Source organism: Danaus plexippus, chromosome 31, assembly GCF_018135715.1.
Source record: "Danaus plexippus chromosome 31, MEX_DaPlex, whole genome shotgun sequence".
Lineage (NCBI taxonomy): Eukaryota > Metazoa > Arthropoda > Insecta > Lepidoptera > Nymphalidae > Danaus > Danaus plexippus.
In genome coordinates this window covers 1,264,395-1,288,219 of record NC_083558.1, presented here as the reverse complement: position 1 = coordinate 1,288,219, position 23,825 = coordinate 1,264,395, and the positions used below count along the sequence as shown (strand labels likewise).

General features: G+C 35.0%; 3 protein-coding genes across 7 annotated transcripts in view; 1 reads left to right on the top strand and 2 right to left on the bottom strand.

Moving 5' to 3' along the window:
• Window positions 1-22,149, top strand: part of LOC116778382 (leishmanolysin-like peptidase) — a 50,559-nt gene extending 28,410 nt beyond the window's left edge. The window contains exons 5-18 of one of the 4 annotated variants that reach the window (XM_061525746.1): window positions 7,366-7,477; window positions 15,539-15,662; window positions 16,031-16,193; window positions 16,878-17,015; window positions 17,146-17,211; window positions 17,334-17,457; window positions 17,738-17,839; window positions 18,503-18,690; window positions 19,509-19,641; window positions 19,774-19,933; window positions 20,171-20,265; window positions 20,759-20,830; window positions 21,006-21,137; window positions 21,603-22,149. In XM_061525746.1, coding sequence (XP_061381730.1) covers window positions 7,366-7,477; window positions 15,539-15,662; window positions 16,031-16,193; window positions 16,878-17,015; window positions 17,146-17,211; window positions 17,334-17,457; window positions 17,738-17,839; window positions 18,503-18,690; window positions 19,509-19,641; window positions 19,774-19,933; window positions 20,171-20,265; window positions 20,759-20,830; window positions 21,006-21,137; window positions 21,603-21,746 — 1,753 coding nt within the window. In that variant the 3' untranslated portion in view covers window positions 21,747-22,149. Of the gene's footprint in view, window positions 1-7,365; window positions 7,478-15,538; window positions 15,663-16,021; window positions 16,194-16,877; window positions 17,016-17,145; window positions 17,212-17,333; window positions 17,458-17,737; window positions 17,840-18,502; window positions 18,691-19,508; window positions 19,642-19,773; window positions 19,934-20,170; window positions 20,266-20,758; window positions 20,831-21,005; window positions 21,138-21,602 lie in introns of all 4 variants that reach the window. The other 3 variants (XM_061525747.1, XM_061525745.1, XM_061525744.1) reach the window with 3 other exon arrangements.
• On the bottom strand, window positions 322-6,939 carry LOC116778383 (uncharacterized). 2 transcript variants are annotated; one of them, XM_032672378.2, is made up of 7 exons: window positions 6,702-6,939; window positions 5,525-5,686; window positions 4,602-4,763; window positions 4,260-4,413; window positions 3,387-3,569; window positions 1,636-1,774; window positions 322-1,223 (listed from the first exon to the last, which is right to left on the bottom strand). In XM_032672378.2, exons 2-7 carry the CDS (start codon window positions 5,681-5,683, stop codon window positions 1,085-1,087), a joined length of 936 nt encoding a protein of 311 aa, XP_032528269.2. In that variant the 5' UTR covers window positions 5,684-5,686; window positions 6,702-6,939; the 3' UTR covers window positions 322-1,084. The 2 variants fall into 2 exon arrangements, with proteins under 2 accessions (XP_032528269.2, XP_061381733.1); XM_061525749.1 differs by lacking the exon at window positions 6,702-6,939 and adding an exon at window positions 6,170-6,257.
• Window positions 8,433-13,915, bottom strand: LOC133319886 (uncharacterized). The gene is made up of 2 exons (XM_061525948.1): window positions 13,786-13,915; window positions 8,433-9,510 (listed from the first exon to the last, which is right to left on the bottom strand). Exons 1-2 carry the CDS (start codon window positions 13,808-13,810, stop codon window positions 8,747-8,749), a joined length of 789 nt encoding a protein of 262 aa, XP_061381932.1. The 5' UTR covers window positions 13,811-13,915; the 3' UTR covers window positions 8,433-8,746.
• Window positions 22,150-23,825: the final 1,676 nt, after the last annotated feature.

The window sequence follows — 23,825 nt, the reverse complement described above, 5'->3', positions numbered from 1 at the left end:
CGGTCCTAGTTATGCTAATAAAATATTGTATTATAATGTCAAATCTGTCGTCCGATCAAATAAAACTAACATTTTGCGGATGCACAACGCGTTTTTATCATGCCGAAGACCGTGCAGTGAGGAGTTTGAGGAAGGCAGAGCCTGGGTAATGCTGGGATAAATTGCCAGGAAGAAGATTTACTACGCGTTTTTATTATTAACTACACACTCCGACGTTTCGGTTACTTTGCAGCCGTGAACACGGAGACGAGATAACATTTGCGTCACCACAAAGTAAGCGAAACGTCGTGAGTGTGCAGTCTATCCTCTACTTTATATATATATATATAATTCTAATTTATTTTTCCCGCCTGCGAGTTAAAAATTATTATGAAAAATCAACACAATTCATATAAGTGAAGCACTCACGAGACTCATTTGTCAAAATATACAAATTACGCTATGATTTAAATGTTGAAATTAAAGAAAAAATATTTCAATTTTTTTTAAAATTGTCATAAAAAATATATATTTTGCAGAAAAAAATACATTATATATTTTTTTTTAAGTCTCTGGACTCAAAATTTGCATCAATTAATTAGTTAAGGTATAGGGTATCAGGTTTAAATTCATGGCTACATAGAAAAAATATTTTTACTGCAAAAACATTTTAGATAATGGTGTACTAGTTCGAGGCTTGAATATGCTTTTCTGGAATTTAGGTAATGAATCTTTACACACACAAAAAAACAATTTTTTTTTTGTTACTTATAACTACCTTCATATTTACCGTTTTTATATTGCTATACACATTTTATTGGAAGCAAAAATATTCAGATGAATATTTGCAAAACTGATCGCCTATAATTCCTTTGTAGCTACGTACATTGAATTCCATATATTTTTTTTTGTATAATAACAAACGTTACTCTTGTATTGATTGTTAAAAGGCATGTCCTATAGAGAATAGGACTATTACGATGCGAAATTTACAATAGAAATCACATACAAATAACTTTTACGGTTAAAAGTTAAAGATATATTGTTTATATAAAGGAAATAATGAAAATATATACCAACAAAGTATTTCAGTACACCAATTTTTCTACCCAGTTTTGTTGTAGACCATGTCCTGGCACAGTATTGGTACTTCGTAGCCGATGAGCTGGTTGCAGTTCGGGCAGTAGTGGTTCCTGTATTTACAGAAATCCGTGCAGTAGATCAGAAGGGTTAGTGGCGCGAATCTGAGGATAAAAATATCTGATTAAAACCACGTAATTATAAAGTTATTAAAATTATATAATCAAGAATTATTTGTACGGGACACTGAATGGCGTGGAAGCGCTGATTGATTTGCTTATAGACATGTTCTTGGAGTTCCAAATGGCTTAATTAAAACATAAATTTTTTTTTATCTTGAATACAGATGACTTAAATTAAATGAAACTAGTGTTATTCGGATTTACTACGCGGATTTTATTATTTAAAAACTACATAATCCCGACGTTTCGGTTACTTTGCAGCAGCCGTGATCACGGGCGGACGAGGTGTGTGTGTTGACTTAAATTAGTTTATTGACTTAAATAAGTCAATTTTATTTCAAAAACAGATATTTTCGCAGTTGAAATAAAATATCAAATATAAACTGAGACGTACATAAAGAAGAATAAAATGGCTAGCATGTGAGTGACGACCCCATTCTCTCTAACAGCCAGCGTGTGCACTCTTAGTCCGCAGTGAGCACAGGACAACAGTTTCCTGTCGTTGCTCGCGATACCCACGGGGGTCTGTTGATCTGGAAAGACGAGGAGATTTGCTGAATATTATTAGCAGGTCAACCAGAAGAAGCTTTTAGTATTCTATATTAATTTCGCGGAATCATAACAGATGATAGCGTAATGGGACAGCAAGTAATCACATCTACAATTTGTTTGCTTTAAATATCAAACAATAATTTTCAGATCATAAAAGTAATTTTTTTATTAATATCAATTTTAAATTATTAAAACACTTTGATTTAAATTAATTGTCAAATTACGAGTTAAATTCTCTGCTATATATTAAAGCAATGTCTCATACTGTATTTGAAAATATTGTCTTATTTTTTCTCTGTACAGCGTCTGTCTAGCTTTTAAGAATAACAATGTCTTTGTATTGAACTGAATTTTGATGAGGTTCAATCGATATCCCATAATTATCTGGGCGATAGTGTAAAATAAGTTAAGTGACGGTATCCTAACCCTTTGTCTGATGGCCAGTTTGCTGCGTAGTAATTCTTCTGCCGTCACATTAATGTGCTCGGCAAAAAGTTGTTTTAGGAGGTATACCAAAAATATTTTGGTCTTATTTCAATTTTGCTGACGAGCAATGATGTTGAGCTAGATGTTATGTACATATAGTATATAATAACAGGCACACGAATTTAATATACATATATTGGCAGTGGATCTTGAAACAAAGTCTTAATAGACAAAAAAAACATGCTTTCAAAGTCACCAACAAAACATTTTTTGGTTTAAAAATAAACCTCATTTATATACATTTTAATATTTAACAAGTCAATAATATTTGATCTTTTATATCAATGAATCTACAAATCACTAAATTGCATCTATACTGCATTGATCTAAAAACCTTGAAGTGTTGCCAGAGATGAATATTTAATGCTATTGGAACATAAATCGCTTGATACAGACGAAATTGATTCATAACAAACAATACTAGGTCACCTTGGGAATATATAATTTATTTATTATCAATATTAATCTGTCCATAGCAGAAGGAAACGAGTTATGGATCTGTGCTAATAAAAACCTAGGCTATTTTAATTTTTAGTAAAACTCTTTCGATTTTTAATCTTTCCATAGATTATATATTTATATATCCAGTCATGTCAAACTGACATTGTCAAACGTAGCGGACGGTTACACATAATTGTTACTATAAATAAAATAACGGGTCGTGGTGGCCTAGAGGTTAAAGGCCCACCTCTTGTGTTAGAGGGCGCGGGTTCGAAACCTGGCAAGTACCAATGTGATTTTTCCGAGTCATATGTACTTTCTAAGAGTATTTAGACATCACTGACGGACGGTGAAGTAGAACATCGTGAGGAAACCTGGACTTATAATTTAAATTATAATCGACGCTCGCAGAATATACCGTGCATGTCTTTGCACGGATGAAGGCAGTAATAAAAAAAAATAGAATTTTATTTTTTGTTATAAGATTGTCATGTTACAAAATTAAGAAATAGTATATATTTTTTTTGTTTCAAGGAATCATGATGAAGTTTAAATTGATGCCATTAAAGCGAACAAAAAAAAAGGGTTCTATTTGTCGTACAGATAAAAAAATTAAAAAGACCAACTGTCATAGCCGTTTGCTAAAGTCAGAGGGACGTCATTCACCTGGTACGATAACGACAGTTCTTGGTGGCTGTGATTCTTGCGGTGTGTAGACCTCTGTGTAGGCTGGTGGTGGTTCTGGGAATTCGGATACTGGGATCGGGGATAGCGGGAAGTCATCCGGCGTTCGTGCCCCATACACGAAGGTCTCCTTGGACATTATCGGCGGTCGCGACGAAGTAACCACTAAAAAATATTACATTTGTATCAACTCACATAAGCCCTTAATTTTAATTATATGTACATCTTTCGAAATACGTTTATCTCAAATCACGGATCTTTGAAGTTTCTCTTAAAACGTGAACAAAAGTGTCTCTAACATACGTACTAAAAGTTATAATTGGCAAAGTTTAATATCACTTCAAAAAAATCAATCATTCTTAATAAAGGAGCCTCGCAAGATGAGGGTAGACAGGTTGACGCATACATGGTCTAAGAATGTCTTTGATTAATTTATGAGTGACGTTTCAAAACCAAGAAGTTTAAATTACTTCGCTTAATTTAATGATACTTTTGAGTTAATTCGATTCGAGAGTAATTATTTTTCTCTTGTTACTCGTTATATTTCATTATGAAAGTAATATCGATTCTGTTTCGTGTCTCATAACTAAAATACTTGACGTAAATTATAATAAATTACGCTGGCCTAGGGCTGCAATTATAAAAAGTGGTGTACAACTGCGATGACTATTGTCTGAAAATAACTTTGGTTAAAAACTATATCACTCAGCTGTATTTAATACGATAAAGTGTTTTTTTACTTAATATTTTTGATATCCAAAAGTAAACGAGCTGATAAAAATTATACAGTCATGTCCAAGTCTTCTTATCTTACTGACCATAAGTCAAAAGTTAAATCTATATGTTAGAATTCACCTTGGCTGAGGTCTGACCTGGAACCTCCAGCACCAGGCCTTGCTTCTGGATGAAACAGCGGCGATTCTGGCGTGTTGTTCTGCTGGGAATTCAGATTTTCTGGTCTCTGGATATTTATTCTCCTATCTTCGAACGGATCGTACAGTATCGTTTCCTGAAATATAACGACATTCCCCCATAATGATATTGAATCGTGCTGATATTTTGCAATTCTTGCATCCATAGATACTGAGTTTATATCTACCTACAAAAACTTCTATTGCAATACCTAATTTTAGTAGCTTAGTTGCCTTATACAGCACTTCTATAAGATGTAGATTTGAATCAAATAATAATACTTACTTCTACAAACCTTGAACTATCTTCTAAGTTTCCGGCGCTCTCGTTTCGCTCGTCTGGTCTAGCTATGGGTAATTCTATGTATACCTCGGATGGATTTTGATTTGTCTGGGCTAGGTTCAAAGAATTCGGTCTAATTGCTTGTACAGTTCTCGAATTTGTGCTCTGTAATATAAATTTTGGGGGTATATTTACGAGGTATTCAAGAGGAATTTATATGTAGTAAATAATAACAAGGTTCTGTAATAAGTATATAACGATTTTAAACTTCATCCAGTTCTTAATTGGATTTCTTAAACCAATGAAGTATATTATAAGATTATTTGATATTCTTTCATAATTGTTAGTTAACATGGTCTGTCTGTAGCTTTTTCTGGCAATAGCTCTGATGTCCAGAGGAATTTCTGGCTGGTTCCCAAAAGAAGATAACCTAACGTAGTATCATATGGAATAGTTTCTTATAGAAGTTATAACAACTTATTTCAAAGGTCTCTTTTTCTTACAAACAGTTCAGTGATATTAGCGTCAAAGGACCTTCAGAATTGAAGATTGACTTCAAAAAGACGCATATAAGTAAACTTTCTGTTCATAGTATCCTCTTTTTTATGTGGAAGGTGGCAAGCGAGCAGACGGCCAACTTGATGGGCAGTAGTGACTGTCGCCCATTGACATCCGCAACATAGATGTTGCGGTTGCGTTGTCAATCTTGATTTTTGTGGAAAAAGAAGGGATGGGAATAAGGAAATGACAGGAAAGGGTGGGAACGCGGAAAGGGCAATCGGCTCTCTTACTCATCGAACTAAAGGTTACTTCACGACGATTTCTGTGAGAGGGTGGTACTTCCTCGGTCGATCCAGACCATGATGGAGCTGTAGTAACTTGACAACAGCTAGGCTCTACCACCTAAAAAATGATAGTAAACTCACCCTATTAGTATTCTCTCTAATTCTCTCTGTGATATTTCTTCTTGGTAAGTTTGTCCATTTCGTTTCTGTCTCCTGGTCTATCGTCTGTACTTCAGTCGCTATAGGATTTCTGTAGGGGTAACCCTGATATTCAGCCGAACTCTTTGTCAGTGATGTCATCACCTGGAATTGTATGATTAAAAGTTACCTCAAAGTCACATATTCATTGATGACTTATTTATTTGCGCGATATTAATATGAAAAATCGTGTAACTTGTTTCGCAACAAAATTAATTGATTGAAGTTTATAATTGTAAATAAGATAAATCATGAATTTTCGTTGTTTCCTAAATTGTGTTTATCACAGCGTCGCTAACAAGGGTAACGTTCAGCCAGGCTTTAACACATTTTTGATTTCAGCATGAAAAAATGCATTTCTAACCAAACGTGTACCAAATACCGAATAGTATATAATTCCAAACAAAGTTATGTATTGCTCGTAATTTTATCATTCCTGTCAATATTATATTAGGTACATTCTATTCACTAAATTTTTTTTTTTAATTTAGACTATTAAACAAAACTATGACATAGTCCTCAATAGGCAACTGTTTTGAAATTAATACCAAGCTAACTTTGATGGCGCGTTTGTAAATATTTACGTACAGAGAAAAATAATTTAGGTGTTCTTGAATCGAAGTTAATAGCTACTATCAGTCACAATTGTATTTATGTTTATATTTTATCTGTCCTGAATATTCTAGAATAATCCGTATCACTCAATTTTAAAACACAAACACTCACTGAATTGTTTTCGTTTTTTATGTCAAACGTCTGTCATTTTGATCACTCATTACGAAACAGGCTCTTGTTTTATTTGCATAGTCGAGGATAGACGTATTTTTTGAGATAAATAAACAAAGACATAAAAAACTTGTATTTTAGTTAGAGATCGATTGGCTTTAATTTCCTAAGAGTAACTGAGGTCTAAAATCCAAATGAGTATGACATTTGGATGAATTGATGCTGCAAAGTTCATCCAAAAAGAAGATCGAAAATATTTAATGTATGTATAAACGCTATCACAATGGCATGTCCTAATCAGCACCCAGTAAAACTAGTATTTCTTCGTTGGAAGTTAATTTGTTTGGGCATTAACGAAATAATATTCAACAAGTAAACATTAATAGATACTCACGTAGTATTTTCGGGATCGCACTACACTATCAACGACATTCCATTACAGCACAGCGAGCAGATATCGCATGTATGTGTGTATCTTATCAGTGATAGCGTATCGTTTACGTGTCTACAACAATACTATCCCAAGTCACAGAGTTGCTCCTACAATTAATGCCAATCATTCAAGATTTGCTCAACACAATTTTACACACGAACCTTGTTGTATTAACAATACTATCTCGTGAAGACTTGTGAGTGAAGAACTGTCAATGTAAAGGCACTATTCTGTCGCGCCAGTTATCAAAATTTATCGATTTTTTTTGTCGTGTGACGTCATCCGACCAAATAATATAATGCATAAGTAATTCCTTATATTTGTTACGTAATTTAAAGATATTATAGCAAATTATCTTTAATTTATAAGATTTAATGTTTCTTTAACTTTATAAATACAGTTATTGTATTTTTTAAGTCTTAACAAACTTGGTCCTGGCCTATAAAATCTACTTGACCTTGATCGATTAAAATTGGCGCCAGACGCCAGCTGATTAGAAAGCTTGGGACCGTCGTAAAAGAGCATGTCGTCTTAATCGGCGCCGTTATCACGGATGATCGTTTCATCTTTGATCTCTTTTAATGTCTCCTTAATTATTTTTAAAAGATATTTTTTTTTTGCCCAGAAAATGTCCAACTCGTCAAGTATTTTTACACGAAGGCAGAGCGTACTGCATAGACTTCTGCAGCGTAGACACGATGTGTGGGGAAGTCAAGGTTCCTGAGCATCACCTCAATGTGAGTATGGAATACAAGATAAACAGTTTTAAGTTATGTACAGATTTAAAATACTGATATGGTGATGATGTTGGCACTAACTCAGGAACTGTTCTCATCATCAGCAGTCCTAAGGCTTCAATTTGGTGCATATCCTATATCCTTTATATATATAAGGCTAGCCAAAGAACTCTGGAATATATATATATATATATATATATATATTTATATATTTGGCTAGCCTTCATGAACCTCAAGAATCAGTTTTACAATACTTGATGCTCAATCTATCCACCTACAGGAGTCGTAGATACTAGCCACGTACCATCCAATAGATCTTACTTCACATACTGTAACAGCTAATTAAAGGCTCTCACCAGTTCTTTGTGGCCTAAAACCCTGGCAATTCACGATAAGTAACAAAACACAAAGAAAACTTTCTCATACGAGTGTACTATTATAATCTTTACAAGTAACTGAATGTTATAATAATGCCAGTAACATATACATATATAAAGAAATCTTTACAGTAAATAAATCTTTATTAATATTTGAGTACCGTATTTCGTGGTATCAAAAAATGTGTGCAGTAATAGGCTATTATACTTTGAACTGCTCAAATGTTGATGCTCGCTGCAATCAGAAGAAGTGTTACACGAGATGATCTGATCTGACTGATTTTGTGTGTGGTTATCAATGGAGTGAGTGAGGTAGCAGGTATGGGGAGAAGGATAAATAGTTTTAGATAAAGCGATGGAACAAAAGTATCATTCCGTAAAAATTAAGACTATTATTGTGTTATGCGATTAAAATAATTTTGGAAGGTCACAGTCAAAGTTACCAAAAAGACCATTGCGTGTACTAAGTACCAAAATTAAATTATTGCTACGGAACCATCGCTGAAATTTCCTGTAAGTGTTTCTGGGAGATATCTGTGAAGTAGGTTAGACCATTCTGGTCGAATGTATAAGACATATTAAACGGTTATTTGTCTTTACCAATTTTATTGAATGTTATAAAAAAACCAAGTCAGTATAGGGAGTCAGGTATATATATTTATGTATTGCTATGTGACACTTATGTAAAGTTGTTTTTATATTTCATATTACTGTTTTTGCTGCTTCTTCTAGTTCCCATTTAACACTCACTCATATAAATATATTCATCTTTATATCTGTAACATCTAGTTTTTGTTACTCCCTTAATTTTTGTTAATTTTCCTGTATGGCAATATTATTGTTTGCAATTAAATATATATAGGGAATAATAGTATCTAATTCTTAGCTCCAGTCAGTCCTTGCGATATCTACTTTTTCTAGAATCTAGCAATCTTAATGTCACGCTACCACTTGTGCCCACAGCTTTAGGGTAGTAAGTGTTGTCGTATTGGTCAAACTCGTTCTTGTCTCTCCTCGTCGTTAGCGTTGTGTCTCTAAATAAGCCCTCGTTCACACCTTCGACGTTATTAAAACGGAACACATAGTCCGACTCGGTTTCCTGGTCTGATGTCAGGTTTTTACCAAGTTTCCCTTCTTCAAACCAACCAGCCGTTGATTCTATCGATGCGTTGTTGGCCGAACTGTCGTCTGAGAAGACATTCAAATTGTTTGTCTCTGATATCAAATTTATTTCTTTACTGCGTTTTGTCTTTTTTATTTTTTTATCCTTTTTTTTTCGGTGATCTTTCTTCGATCTTTTCTCATTGGATCTCGACAATTTTGATTCGAATCTAGTTTTGTGGCCTGGTATCTTGTTTTTTAAAGCCTTTGCTTTGTATTTCATGTTCTCTTTTGATATCGACTCTTTAGTTGTCTCAGACTCTGCGTCCTCACTTTCAGAATATGTTTTTGTGGGGATTTCCTGCATTTTAGATTTATCCTCCTCGTTCGATAACTTCAAACCTATTTTATTCACAGTCGCCTTAGACACGAACTCCGCTATCTTCTCCGCCAATGATTCAGATACGAATTTCTGTGCTAATTTTTTCACATCATCGAAATTTGCGGTCAGTAGCACGAAGGAATGAACGTGGGCAAAAATTATTATATATGCACCTAAAAGTAATAGCATTCATTAAAATAATATACTGAGTATAGTCCGATATTTTTTAATAACATTGATCTCACGACATCATACTTTTTGCTTTTATTAAGATCTACTTAAATTAAAATATGTAAATATATTAATGTGTTAAAATACAAATAAAATTTAAAGGAATATTTTCATGTATTTAATGATTAACAAACTAGCATCCACAACTTCCACATACTCATCAATTCCCTCAGTTTTGCTTATAAGATTATTTTTAAATAAATCGTTTTGATACTATATATTAATGAAATTTAAATTATCTATCGCGGTCTTGTTGTAACGTAGCTTTTGCGGTATAATAATGAGAATATTATTATTTTAATTTTTTTTATTCATAGACAATGTGAGATCTTCGATTAGGAGTGTAAAGATAATTATCTATATTCTGTACCCTTATTAATTATTTTAGAGGAAAAAAAAATAGTTATCTATATTCTAAACCCTTATTAAATATAAAAATATCATACAAATAGGTTCAGCCTTTTTTTAAACCCCAGCATACTGTACTTATATCCTTACAGTGATATCTGAAGCGAAAACTTCGAATCCATTTTAAAGAGAATTGTCCGAACTGATTTACGTAGAATTTAACACAGAAAAAGTTTATATTGAGAAGAATTGTATAAAGATATTATTAAAATAAAATGTATTACAAATATATTAAACTATATAAAATAAACATACACACACACACACACATATAATACATCGATCCGTGAACATTCCTCAATGTGTGTGTCGTCACTGAATGTTAAACATCACACACACTACCACGACTCACACACACATATAATACATCGATCCGTGAACACTCCTCAATGTGTGTGTCGTCACTGAATGTTAAACATCACACACACTACCACGACTCACACACACATATAATACATCGATCCGTGAACATTCCTCAACGTGTGTGTCGTCACTGAATGTTAAACATCACACACACTACCACGACTCACACACACATATAATACATCGATCCGTGAACACTCCTCAACGTGTGTGTCGTCACTGAATGTTAAACATCACACACACTACCACGACTCACACACACATATAATACATCGATCCGTGAACACTCCTCAATGTGTGTGTCGTCACTGAATGTTAAACATCACACACACTACCACGACTCACACACAAATATAATACATCAATCCGTGAACACTCCTCAACGTGTGTGTCGTCACTGAATATTAAACATCACACACACTACCACGACTCACACACACATATGATACATCGATCCGTGAACACTCCTCAATGTGTGTGTCGTCACTGAATGTTAAACATCACACACACTACCACGACTCACACACACATATAATACATCAATCCGTGAACACTCCTCAACGTGTGTGTCGTCACTGAATGTTAAACATCACACACACTACCACGACTCACACACACATATAATACATCAATCCGTGAACACTTCTCAATGTGTGTGTCGTCACTGAATGTTAAACATCACACACACTACCACGACTCACACACACATATGATACATCGATCCGTGAACACTCCTCAATGTGTGTGTCGTCACTGAATGTTAAACATCACACACACTACCACGACTCACACACACATATAATACATCAATCCGTGAACACTCCTCAACGTGTGTGTCGTCACTGAATGTTAAACATCACACACACTACCACGACTCACACACACATAATACATCGATCCGTGAACACTCCTCAATGTGTGTGTCGTCACTGAATGTTAAACATAGTGACATTTATGCCCAGGTATTAGGTAACACTGGAAATGTTTAGAAAATGAAAAACAGTTTAATGTAAAAAGTTGCCAATACTTTTATTGTTTTTTAATAAACTCCGTTCCTCTCTACATATCGTTACATTCGATGGAACCACTGAGAAAAGTAATGGGCCCATTCTTCTTTAGGGGTCTTTTGTATGGCATATTTTTTGCGCTTTATCCGCATTATCAGGGCTTATCTTTATTTATTGGGAATATATAAAAGTCGCAGGGCGCCAAATCGGGACTGTATGGAAGAGGACTCACTATATCAACACCTGTCAGAGTCAAATATTCAACAGTCCGTTTCACCGAGTGCCCTTAAGCATTGTTGTGGTGAACAGAGATCCTGCTTCGAGGGCGCTACTGTCGAATTTTTTTCCGAGACAACAGGCAAACAGCGATTAACATACCAGTCTGCAGTAACTGTCCTGCCATATCCTAGCTAGCACACCTTTCCGATCCAAGAATGAGGCAATCATCTTTCTTTCTTCACTTCTTCCATTCTTTACCGTAGTGGGCCGATGCGCGATAGGGAACACCCAGTGAACTGATAGTCTTTTGGTTTTGGGTTCATTTCAAATACAGCATTTGAGTCACAGCCGTTGAAGTTATCTAACATTTGGCGGCACCAGTCCATGCGATGGTGTTTCTGGTCGTCGGTTAAAGTATGGGGCATCCATCTGGTACAAACCTTCCTGACGCCTGAATGTTCGTGTATTATTCATGGACCTAGCTCATACCAATGTATAGGCTTGTCTGTGTCTGCTGATAGACCACTCTTTTCCTCCTCTATCATGCGTCCACAGCACTGATGTTATCTTCAGTAGTCGCTGTTAAAGGACGTCCCTTACGCGGTTTATCATTGAGATTGCTGCGTCCACACTTAAACTCGTTAAACCAACCGTAACTAGTGGCACGAGATGAGGCTTCATTAAGAAATGCCTATCGCAGCCTATAAAAGCTGTTTTCTCGAGTAAGCCCAAGCGAATGTCATAATAAATCATTGACTGAAAATTTTCTCGCGTCAGGTTGATTTTCACGTGTAACAAGAGTTTTAGATTTGCCGCCAATTCACAAAAAGAAATGACAAATGAATGCAATATAATTATGTTACCAAAGAGTTCTAAAATTGAAATTAAAAAAAAAAGGTTTTCATTGGCAAATTTTCTAACTGGCCAGTTCTAAACATTTTCAGTGTTACCCACGTACTATACTATTGAACATGAAATAATTAATTAACAAGCCACAATATATATATGTCACGATAATTATATTATCAAATTAAAAAGCCTATCGCAAAATTGGTTCCTTATTAGACATTTTGTCTGTCGGGTATTGTTTCTCTGACATGTAATATGAGACTGTTAGTGTCAGCGTCTCTTTGGCATGCTTGAACCGATCTCGAAACTAAAAATGAAAGTGATGTTTTGAATGTATGTACGTGTATGACAGAAAAAATCCTAAACTTATATATTTTATCGTTCAATGTTAATTTTACATTTTAAAGCCTCGATATATCCTATATATATAAAATAATTTAGTTTATTTGATGTATTATCTATTCAGGTTATGTGATAAGAAATTAAATTTTCAAAAAAATATATTCAGTTGAAAAAATATAACTTTAAAGTGAATCTATATGTCGCGGTGGTGTAGAGGTTAAAGGTCGGCCTTTCGTGAATGAGGGCGCGGATTCGAAACCTGGCAAGCACCTATGGGATTTTTTCCTAGTCATATGTACTTTCTAAGAGTATTTAGACACCACTGATAGGTGGTGAGGGACAACATCGTGAGGAAACCTGGACTTATAATTTCAAATTATAAGTTTGAAATCGCCAATCCGTCTTGAGCGAGCGTGGTTATTAATACTCTAACCTTCTCCATGTGAGAAGAGGCTTTCAGCAATGGACTCCGATAGGCTGATGATTATCATGAATGATAATTGCACTAAAGCAGATTTTTTGCCGATGTTTCTAATATCAATGCTTTAAAGAAAAAAGCCTCTTCTGTCCGTGTATATAAGTTACAATGGCTAAGATACGATTTTATTACACATATTTTTTTGCCAGTAATTTCATCCGTGAACATAATCATCACTAACTTAACACTAGTTCTCACTGTATACCTACACACGGACAGTTTCAGTGTACGCATCCTTAGCTTTAAATTTTTATGTATTCAGATTGAACCAGCAAAATCCGTATTAAGGTATAGTTTGTTATAGAGGGTAACTTCAATTCTTTGAAATGGTCTATAATAAAATATGCTTTTCACCACAATTGTTATAGGCTTTAGTAACATCTTGTTTCGACTTCAATTGGCTCATACACACACACAAACTTTGCCTCATAAACAAACACACACACTCGCACACACACACGCTCACACACACACACATACGCATATATATATATATATCATTATTTGCTAGTCATTATAAATATTAAAATATCTCAAACAATAATCCTCACCTATGATACACAACGTGTTTTTCATTGTACCATATAATTCTATTGCAATTTTTATTCAAAAACTATTTTATATCAACTATAACTTATTTTACGGCTCTCTGTTATTACGATCTCTAAAGTGAAATGATATTTTTTTATTTCATAACACTATGTTTGGTAAGCAGACTTTAAATCCGCATGTCCTAATTTGTGACATTATTGCAAGTTATGTCCTGTGGTTACCAGTGGGTACCTGTGGGTAGTATGTCTGTTTCAATCAAATCAAAATATTCTTGAACGTTGCTTTTAGTAACAACCATAAGAAAATTCATTTTAATTCCCCTGTCATCGCATGTTTGAAGTGAAACTTCTTATGCGACTTCCAACAAGGTTGCGTTAAACGTCCAACGCTCCTGGAGGGGGGATAAACAGAGACGGAGCGAGTGGAAGGGTGGGTAGATTGTGACTGTGAGCAATGTTTATAAAGATTGTCTTATAACAATATGAGGACACTGAATATTGATTGCCATCCCTTCCTATTTTCATTTCCACTTTACGAAGTTTCACTTTTGCTCCGCGTATGGACTCATTTCTCATGTAACAAATGTACTGAATGTGTTCAGCTTTAAAACTATTAATTTTAAACAGACAGACAAAAAAATCATTTTACTATCGTAATAAAGTTATAACAACTCAATATATATAATTTTACTTTCGATATCACAGTATATATGTATATCACGGATTTAATTTAAAACTAATACAGCGTGAGATTTCGACTGAGATTAATATTTTTATATATTTCCTATTATATTATATATCTCTAAATAAAATAGTTTAACATAATTTTTATGCGTAAGTTTGTTATAATATATGCACTGTTCTGCCACTAGAGGGAGCTACCTATTCAAATTCTCCAATACTACCCTCTTCATCGACTTCTAGCATCTAGCGTAGGTCCGCCTTCAATTTCAAACTACCCGCTGACAGTAGAAGCGAATAGGGCCTACGGCATTAGATAATTTGGAAAATTTTTATTTAATCTTCCGTGTTACAAAGAGTAGTATAAGTCTGAAACGACACAGAAATATCTATAACAAAAACGAGACGTAACTTCTCATCATTCAATAGGTTCATTGGGCGGGTGCGGGTCCATCGTTGAGGGAGAGGAGCTTCCACAGTGCCAGGGACTCGCGACCCAGGTGTAGGTTTAAGGGGTCCCTATCTAACGCGCGTTAAGGCACACCACCACCTTCCAAGCTTCTCTCTCTAAATCAAATAACAAATTATGAAGTTATACACTGAATAAAAGTGTACATAAAATGTTTTAATTTAAAACTCAAAGTATTTTTATGTTTAATACAACGATTGAGTGTCCCTTCTCACCAAAAGTTCACATGGCCCACTACACACGCAGCGTTTAGTTAACCGTTCAGAAATCTTTACACGAGATAATAGTAAGTTTATTAAAAAATCGTAACCTCACTATTTTACTTAGGCGAACACAATCAAAAGTGTCTCATATTAGTTACTATTTGATTACGTGTAAAAGCCTATTATTTTATAAATTCACTATTAATTTTTGAGATACTGAATACGTGTATTAATATTTCTATTAAGAATATCTTATTAGTTAAAGTAAGAAGACTTTTTTTAAGACCAGCTGTAGCAATCTTCACAGCATCGCATAATCCAAATCTCTGTCACTATAATCCAAATCTCTGTCACTATATAAGCTGGAACGAGCTGGAATTTTTTAAGCTATTATTTCCAGCCTTGCTACGTGTGCAACAGCACTGGCCATAACTGTAGGGCGCTGCCGAGGGAGGTCGATTTGGACGACGAGATCACAGCCACAGAGATCTCGGGGAACGCTCTCAATGACGGAGCTGATTATGGTAAGGATATTAATAACAACATATATACATATAAGAAAATTGCACGCGATATCTGTCTATAGGTATAATATATTTGTTATAACCAAGCATTAGCATCATAGCGTGATTTTTGGGGGTGTGTGTTTGTACGCGGTAATTTCTGAAACGGCTGACAGGATTCGATAGCAGTTTACGTTAATTCATTGTTGTGAGTTTAACCAAAAACAAAGTGTTAATTCTATATCAATCGGTCCATAAATAAGAGGGTAATTATGTAACTAACGTCAACATTTTAATTTTCTAAAATCACACTAGAATAGTTACGTATCCAAGAATGTTACAAAAATTTCGTCTAGGCTGGAACATCACAAATTACATAGTTTTTCCAGCAGTCCCGGAAGTCAGCAGCGCTGAGAGTTCAAGAATCGGCCCGATCGGTATAGAGAATACCGATTTCGTTTTATACGTCAGTGCGTTGGAGACAAATCGGTGCAAGCGCGGACTCACCGTGGCTTACGCGTCCCACTGTCAACAGGAGTCGGCTTTGGATCGGTGAGTAATGGACAAAAAGTTTTACTCTCAAATCTTAATAATATGAAGGACATGTAATGTTTGCTTTTTGTTGAGATTTTTATTTTTTGTGTTACATTATATATAGATCTCTCTATCGTCACACCTGATGATAAGTGGAAACGTAGCTCTGACGGTGCTGTCTCAGTAACAGCGCGTTCACTCTTGCTCTATACTCACGGAAACACGAAAACTGTTCACATACTTTGTTATGCTCAATGTCCTTGATTGATTGATGATTGATTGATTGATGATTTGAATGTATTTTTGAGTAAAGTAACTTTTTTTAATATAAAATATTGCCCTAATTTTCGATGTTTCGTGTCATTGCTGTTTAAAAAAGATATATTTTTTAGTCTACATTAAATTAACTAATATAGAAATTTAAATACTTCAAAAAAAAAAATTTGTTTTGCAGAATACCCTCAATCTGTTCCCTCAAAGTTTGTTCTATATTGATATATTAAACGAAAGTAATATCTTGTAACATAAAAAGCGTTTTAAATTTTACTACAACCTTCATTCACTTTACAATTCACGTCAGCCTTCATCACGGAGACAAAATAAAAAATTGCCTTACATTGAAAAAGTTTGATTTAAATTTTTGCTCGAGGAAATCTTAGAAGTTTCGTATCTTTATAACTGGATCTCATCTATCATCCTTAGACCCGTGGCTGGTCACGCGAACTTCTGCCCGGCCGAACTCTCCACTAAGGCGCGCGATCTGCCATCTCTGCTGTCCACAGTGAAACACGAGATGCTACACGCGCTAGGCTTCAGTGTCTCACTGTTTGGCTTCTACAGGTAAAAACGGTTCGATTTTCGTCCAAAAAAACAGCTTTCTTTATCTTTTTCTGGGAAAAAACTATGATAGAAGATTTCGTTAAATAACATCCGTGTACTTGTAATTCAATGAAAAATCTCATATCTCCAGAGACGACAACGGCGAGCCGCTGACGCCACGACGCAAGGACACCGGAAATCCGCCGCTTGACGAACAGTAAGTAGGTACACGAGGTGCGCGGAATAACAAGAATATGATAACCAAAAAAAATAACTCGCAAATTAAAGTTCCATCGAGACTAACATTCTCATGTAAGCCAGCAATCCTATTTGCGTCAGGTTGCAAATCCACAAGTGGTCGGCCAAAGTCGTCAGGAACGTTACGAGGAGGAAGTGGATGGTGCGCGGCGGCTACATGGAGAGGACACTGCAGATGGTGGTGACCCCACGCGTGGTCAAGGAGGTGAGTACCGCTGTCTCTGTCTAACATAATGCTTTAACATATTCGTCTCTCTTTCTCTTTCCTTTTATTAATTCTATCTTCATCTCTTTATGGTCTCTAATGCCATTGATTTGAAGTTCTTTATTGTCAAGTTCATGAATACCGCTGTCTCTGTCTAACATCATTTTTTTTTACATATCTATCTCTCTCTATCTCTTCTTATATTCAAGATTGATTTAATTTAACCTCACATATTCAGTATGAAGTAATTCCACTTGTATTTTCTTTCGTCCCCCATCAGGTCCGCGCACACTTCAACTGTTCTCAGCTGGAGGGGGCCGAGTTGGAAGACCAGGGCGGTGATGGAACGGCTCTCACACATTGGGAGAAAAGGGTCTTTGAGGTATTTATACGTACATGCATAATCAATGTTCCTTATAACGATAAGTCCGTCGAGTCATCGGATTTCCGAATGTGCTAGTATATCCTCTGTGCCCGCGACCAGTCAGGACTCGGGAACATCTTTTGGCTTGTTCTAATGTAATATATATTTTTTAACAATCAAAGACTTTAGTTATGAAAGTTGCTTTATTTTTATTTCCTTAGAGTTAGTAAAGAAAAAAGTGTGTGTGTGTGTATTTGTGCTGATCAAAATCTTACTCATACTTCCGAGATGTAAGTTTCCCAAAACCATATTTATATTTATATTATTTATCTGATAACGTTGTTGATTGTATTGTCTGTTGGTCAAACACACTAAATAAAAATGTCTTAGTGTGTTATTTGAAGCGGTTAAATCTATTTGATTATAACGAGTTCGGATAAGAATTTTTTATATTGAAATTTATTCAAAAATAGTGCTTTTTTGCAAACCTCATCTTCCGACGAGGGTAGTTTATGTATCAGTTATTACAAGGCCATGGTATAGGGACTAAGAGGGAAAATTCATTGTGGACTTATTTGTATTTTCCCAATAGAGAAAAATTGTCTGATCCCAGTCAATTCATAGTTTCCCCCAAAAAACCACAAACAAGATTATTTTACATATTTGTCGTCATACCTCCAGAACGAGGCGATGACAGGCACACACACACAGAACAGCGTCTTCAGTAGGATAACCTTCGCTCTGATGGAGGACACTGGCTGGTACCGCGCCAACTACGAGCACGCTACCAGCCTAGACTGGGGGAGGGACCTGGGATGCAATTTTGCCATGACCTCGTGCAAGCAGTGGCTGAACTCGCAAAGGTTCAGGTATTCTGAGATTAGAGGGTACATGTGTATTGTGCAGGTAGTCGGATAATATGAATTAGTGAGGGTAGTTCATTATTATGTATTTTTATTTTTTACATTTTCCATATAATTTCTTAATTGTGTATGTATTAAAAGTTATTGTTACGGTTTTTAGATGTTAATCGGTTGTCGGGGATGTCCATGTTATTTAACTTCAAATAGCTCTTTAATATCCTAATTTTTCACATCAAATGGAATAAATTAATTTCTTTATTTCTCACACAAAAGATGTTTGTGGACGCCATTAAACAAGTTAAATATTAAGATTTAAATGAAAATTATTTTTTTTCAAGCAGCGATACGGATAACGCGACAGTGGAGTAAGACGATATGCTTGTTGTTATATCACTCTTGAATTTTTCTTAAAAAACGGTCTATCTATAAAAACAAATTACATCAAATTCGGTCAAGTCGATCCTGAGTCGACATTGTATAGATTAAATTCTTTTAAATTTAACGTGTAAAACATTTATTTACTAATGGGTGCTTCTGTGTTGTCTTTTGGGCCTAATTATTTATTAGTGGTTTGTATGACGTTTTTACTAAAAGTTATAAATTTATTTAAGAAAAAACTTATATATCACTAATCTAAGATATTTAATTTATATATTTTTACAAGCATCTCAAACGTGACGGACCCCGTGTAAGTTATTAAACAACAATCACGAAATTTTAATCACAGTTAACAGTCACATATATAGTATAAATATCTTTAAAAAGAACATATTTTTATATTCTCACCGCAAAAAAAAAAAATTACAGTAATAATATTATTTTAGACGTAAGAATCCAGCACCGTTCTGTGAGAGGGTCAAGGGTGATCCGCTGAGGACCGAATGCTCTCCTCGGAGGAACGCCGTGGTGCTCTGCAACCTGGTCAAGCACGAGAACATCCTGCCCAGACAATACCAAGTGCGTCCATAGCTTTATTAGCAGCTAGAGTAACTTTAAACACTTTTATGCGAGCCATGGGCACTGTTTACACTAAGGTCGTGGATTACACGAACAGATAAAGTATTGGGCAATTCCTCTTCCAATTACCAGCATTTCGACACATTACCCAACATCAAACCCGGAGACGAGGCGAAGTATGGCGGGTCCGTGTCGCTGGCGGACTACTGTCCATACCTTCAGGAATTCTCCTGGAAACATAAGAGCGTTCTCGTCAGAGGCAGCAGGTGTTCCTATGAGGAGAATACGCCCAGTGAGTTAAATACATCCCACCATCCAACCACCCCACCATCCCACCATCCAACCATCCAACATTCATCCAGCCAACATCATCTTATCAGCTATGCTTAGTAATCCGAAAATTTTAGTTTCATCTAAACGAATCATTCTATTACTAGTAAATTATTCATATACTATATCTTTGCAGTCAGTTAACGATAAAAATATAAATTTAAGGCAATTCAATAAACAACTTTTTTTTCCATTCTAGATATGGAGGTAAATTTCGCTCTCGAGAACTACGGGCCGCACTCGAAGTGCTTCGATCACAGCGACAAGGTCTGGGAGCAGAAGTCGTGTAGGCAGGTAGAGTGCACGCAGATTACCAAATAGTTATTTATCATAGATAACCGGTTAAGGCGCAGCTTACCACGCAGATTACCCAGCAGTTATTTGTTCCAAATAACTTGTTAAGGCGTAGTGTAGTACAGATATTACCAAATAGTTATTTATCATAGATAACCCGTTAAGGCGCAGCTTACCACGCAGATTACCCAGCAGTTATTTGTTCCAAATAACTTGTTAAGGCGTAGTGTAGTACAGATATTACCAAATAGTTATTTATCACGTAACATTTATAGCTAGAGCCTAGTACAGAAATTATTAAATATTTTTTTGTGGCATATGCTCAAGTGACCTTCAAATAGTACAAAAATATATACATTTATGTATATATAAACTAGTATATGTATATATCTAAGAATTGATGTTTGAAAATTTCAATACTGAAAGTTACAAAATTTATTAAATAATTTATAATTGATTTTATTTATATATATATTTTTATCGTTTTCTTCAGATAAGAGAATGGCAACACTGGGGTTCCGGATGTTACAAGTACAAATGTGAAAACGGAAGGATTCACGTAGTGGTAACGTGTCATGTATACACCCGTCTGCTCCCTTCTCTAACTGATCGTCTCATTGACAGCTAAAGTCCCATTAAAATTGGTTCAGCTATAATTACTCCTCGTAGTTCTCAAGCTACAAGTAAAACTGCAGAAGTGGTTTGAGCTGAGCCGTTGCCATGAGCCTTTTGTCCTCCAGGTCGGTAACTACACCTACACCTGCTACTTCGCCGGCCAGGTGCTGCAGGTGAAGATAATACAGAAGGGCTGGCTTCATAGAGGGGGCGTGGTTTGTCCTCCGTGTAGGGAGCTGTGCGGAGAAGAGTTCAAGGTGAGATCGAGGTTATTCGGTTCTTAAAAATATGAGCTTGGTTTGAGATCACCTCGGGTATAAATGAGCTGGGTTTAAAAACTACAGACTGTTTTATTTAAATATATATATATATATATATAAGTAAATGCACCTTAAAATATCCCGCTGGTAAAATTAGAAATGACTTAAATTCGTATCTTCATTGAAAACTGTTGAATAGATCTGAAAGTCGCTTCACAGGCTGTAGTGTGTAGTAACGAGAGGCACGCGGTAGATGGCGCTGGCTGTTGGCTCATATATATATATATATATACTGATTTTAATAGATTTTTTAGACTCAAAGATTTTTTTTCAATATATCAAATAGTACTGAGTTAGAAATAATTTTACATTAACTATTAAGTTACAGATAATAAGGAAAAATACTTTCACAATGCATTTCTTGTTAAAGAATGATTACTTTATATATATAAATGATTTCAGTCCCGCAGCGAGTACTGTAAGGGCGGGGAGGAGGCGCCCCCCCCTAATTTGTACCCGAACGACTTCCTCGCGTGCGGCGGAAGCGCCAACCGGGCGGCCATTTTGTTGGTGGCCGCCATTCTGTGTGTGATCCGTTTGAAATAAGACTGTGTGACCAAAAAAATGACAATGTAACATGAACTTACCTTTATTCGGTCTGCTTTGACCTCTACCACTTAAATAATGACCCGCTCGAGTAAAGCGGGGAGGAAACTTAATTTAATATAATATTTTTTTTTTATAAATGGCTATGAGTTGTGTAAATTTATATATATGTATATATCTTCATTAAAGCAGTTTTCTTTATTAATTTACAACAAAAATTTATATATATTTTTTTTGTGTAAAAATACCATATTTTATAATGATTATGATATTTTAAGTTATTATTTTTTTTAGTCAATTTCGTTACTTAAGTCGTCTTAGTTAGTTAGGTCCTACGCCATACCGTAATTTATTCCTTTAATTATAATAAATAAAACGTTTTTTTTTTTACTTAAAACTGAAATTTAAAAGGAATTTTTAATATTATTATTATTTTTTTGTGATTCGTATGTCGGTGCTTAGTTTCGATTCAATGCTTTTTTTATTTATTTTCCAAACAAGTGATAATTTAATGTGTGTAAAAAAAAATATTGTACTGATCGTGAATATATATTTTAAATATAAAAAAAAGTTTTTCATTTAATAATAAACAGTTAGGTGTCAAATAAAATTAACCAAAGAGTAATCTTGATTATAAAATTTGTTTGCCTTTTTTTATATACGGCTTCATTCGCACTGGGATCGTGGAATATTCTGCCGATGTCAATATTTTTATTTGTCCGACGAGTTATAATCTCGAGGCACTGAGCGGAGGACACGAAGGAGTTTGTAGAATGGTGTAAACTCGTTTGTTTAATTATTATTATTATTATTTTAAATAAAACTAGTTATATTTTTAACTCGTTACATTTTACGAAAAAAAAAAAGCAATTTTGACAAACTGTCAAACTCAAAAGTGACGTTTAAGTAATTGACAGTTGCATTGAGAGTAGCTTTATACAAGTGTCATAAACTCGTAAAAGGTATTATTAACTCATAAAAACATTTTTTTTAACGACACGGAATTAGAATCTCAAATAGTAATCAATCAAAAATTGAAATGAAACATCGTAAATTTTATCAGGAAATATTAAAATTGCAATTAATTCTAAGGTTCCGCTGTTGAAGACAGTAAACGGTGAGAACAAGGTTTGAATCTATCGTTTGAGTTTTTTCATCATCGACCGGTATCCAGGAGTACCCTACATCCCATCACCAAATGCTTAGCGGTTCCTTCCCAAAGATATAGCAAGTTTTTTCGTTACCTTTACCCCATCTTACTAAATTACTCTGATCTGGGAGAGTCGTTTGAAACTCATCAAGTAAAATCTTAGCAATGCTGGCGACCAATCATGAATTAAAGTGCGCCATTTTAGTGCTAATGGGATGCAAAAATCTCCTATGTCTAACCACTCGTTCTGCATTTCTAAACTTATTGCATGTATCTTATATTTATCATTCTCGTTTTGCCGAATAAAAGACTTCAATATATCCGTATCTTGGACTTTCTTACTTGATCCTAACCTTACTCTGTTACTTTGCGCTCCTATCATAAACCGCTTAAGGAATTGAAGTCGTGTCTCCAGCTCTGGGGCATCTTTGTCTTTCGGGAGCGACGTAACGACTTCAGCCTGGGACTTGGGATTTCCCCAGGATATGTCTCTTGGAAACTCTTAGGAGTTTATAGAGCTCCGATGGCCTGCTTAGGTTCATCCAAAAATTACTGCGATCCCGGATTAACGCTGACGAATCAGCCGACAGCGCGAGCCCGGGACACAGCTTCAACACCCTTACGACGCTTGCATCTTACTTCGACAAAAGGCTTTTATTTCAAATCCTAGGCGAGGAGAGGCTCAATTCAAACGTGATGTAGGTAACCACTGTGGATCCAAGCTTTTGTTTACGTTAGTGATCGGTTAGTTATCTACCCTCTTAAGATAAGATAGTTAAGAGCTACATACTTAGAGTAAACAAATATATATATATAAAAAATAAAATAAAATAAAATAAAAAAATAAAAATAAAATATATATATATATATATATATATAAATAAAAATAAAATATATATATATATATATATATATATATATATTTTAGA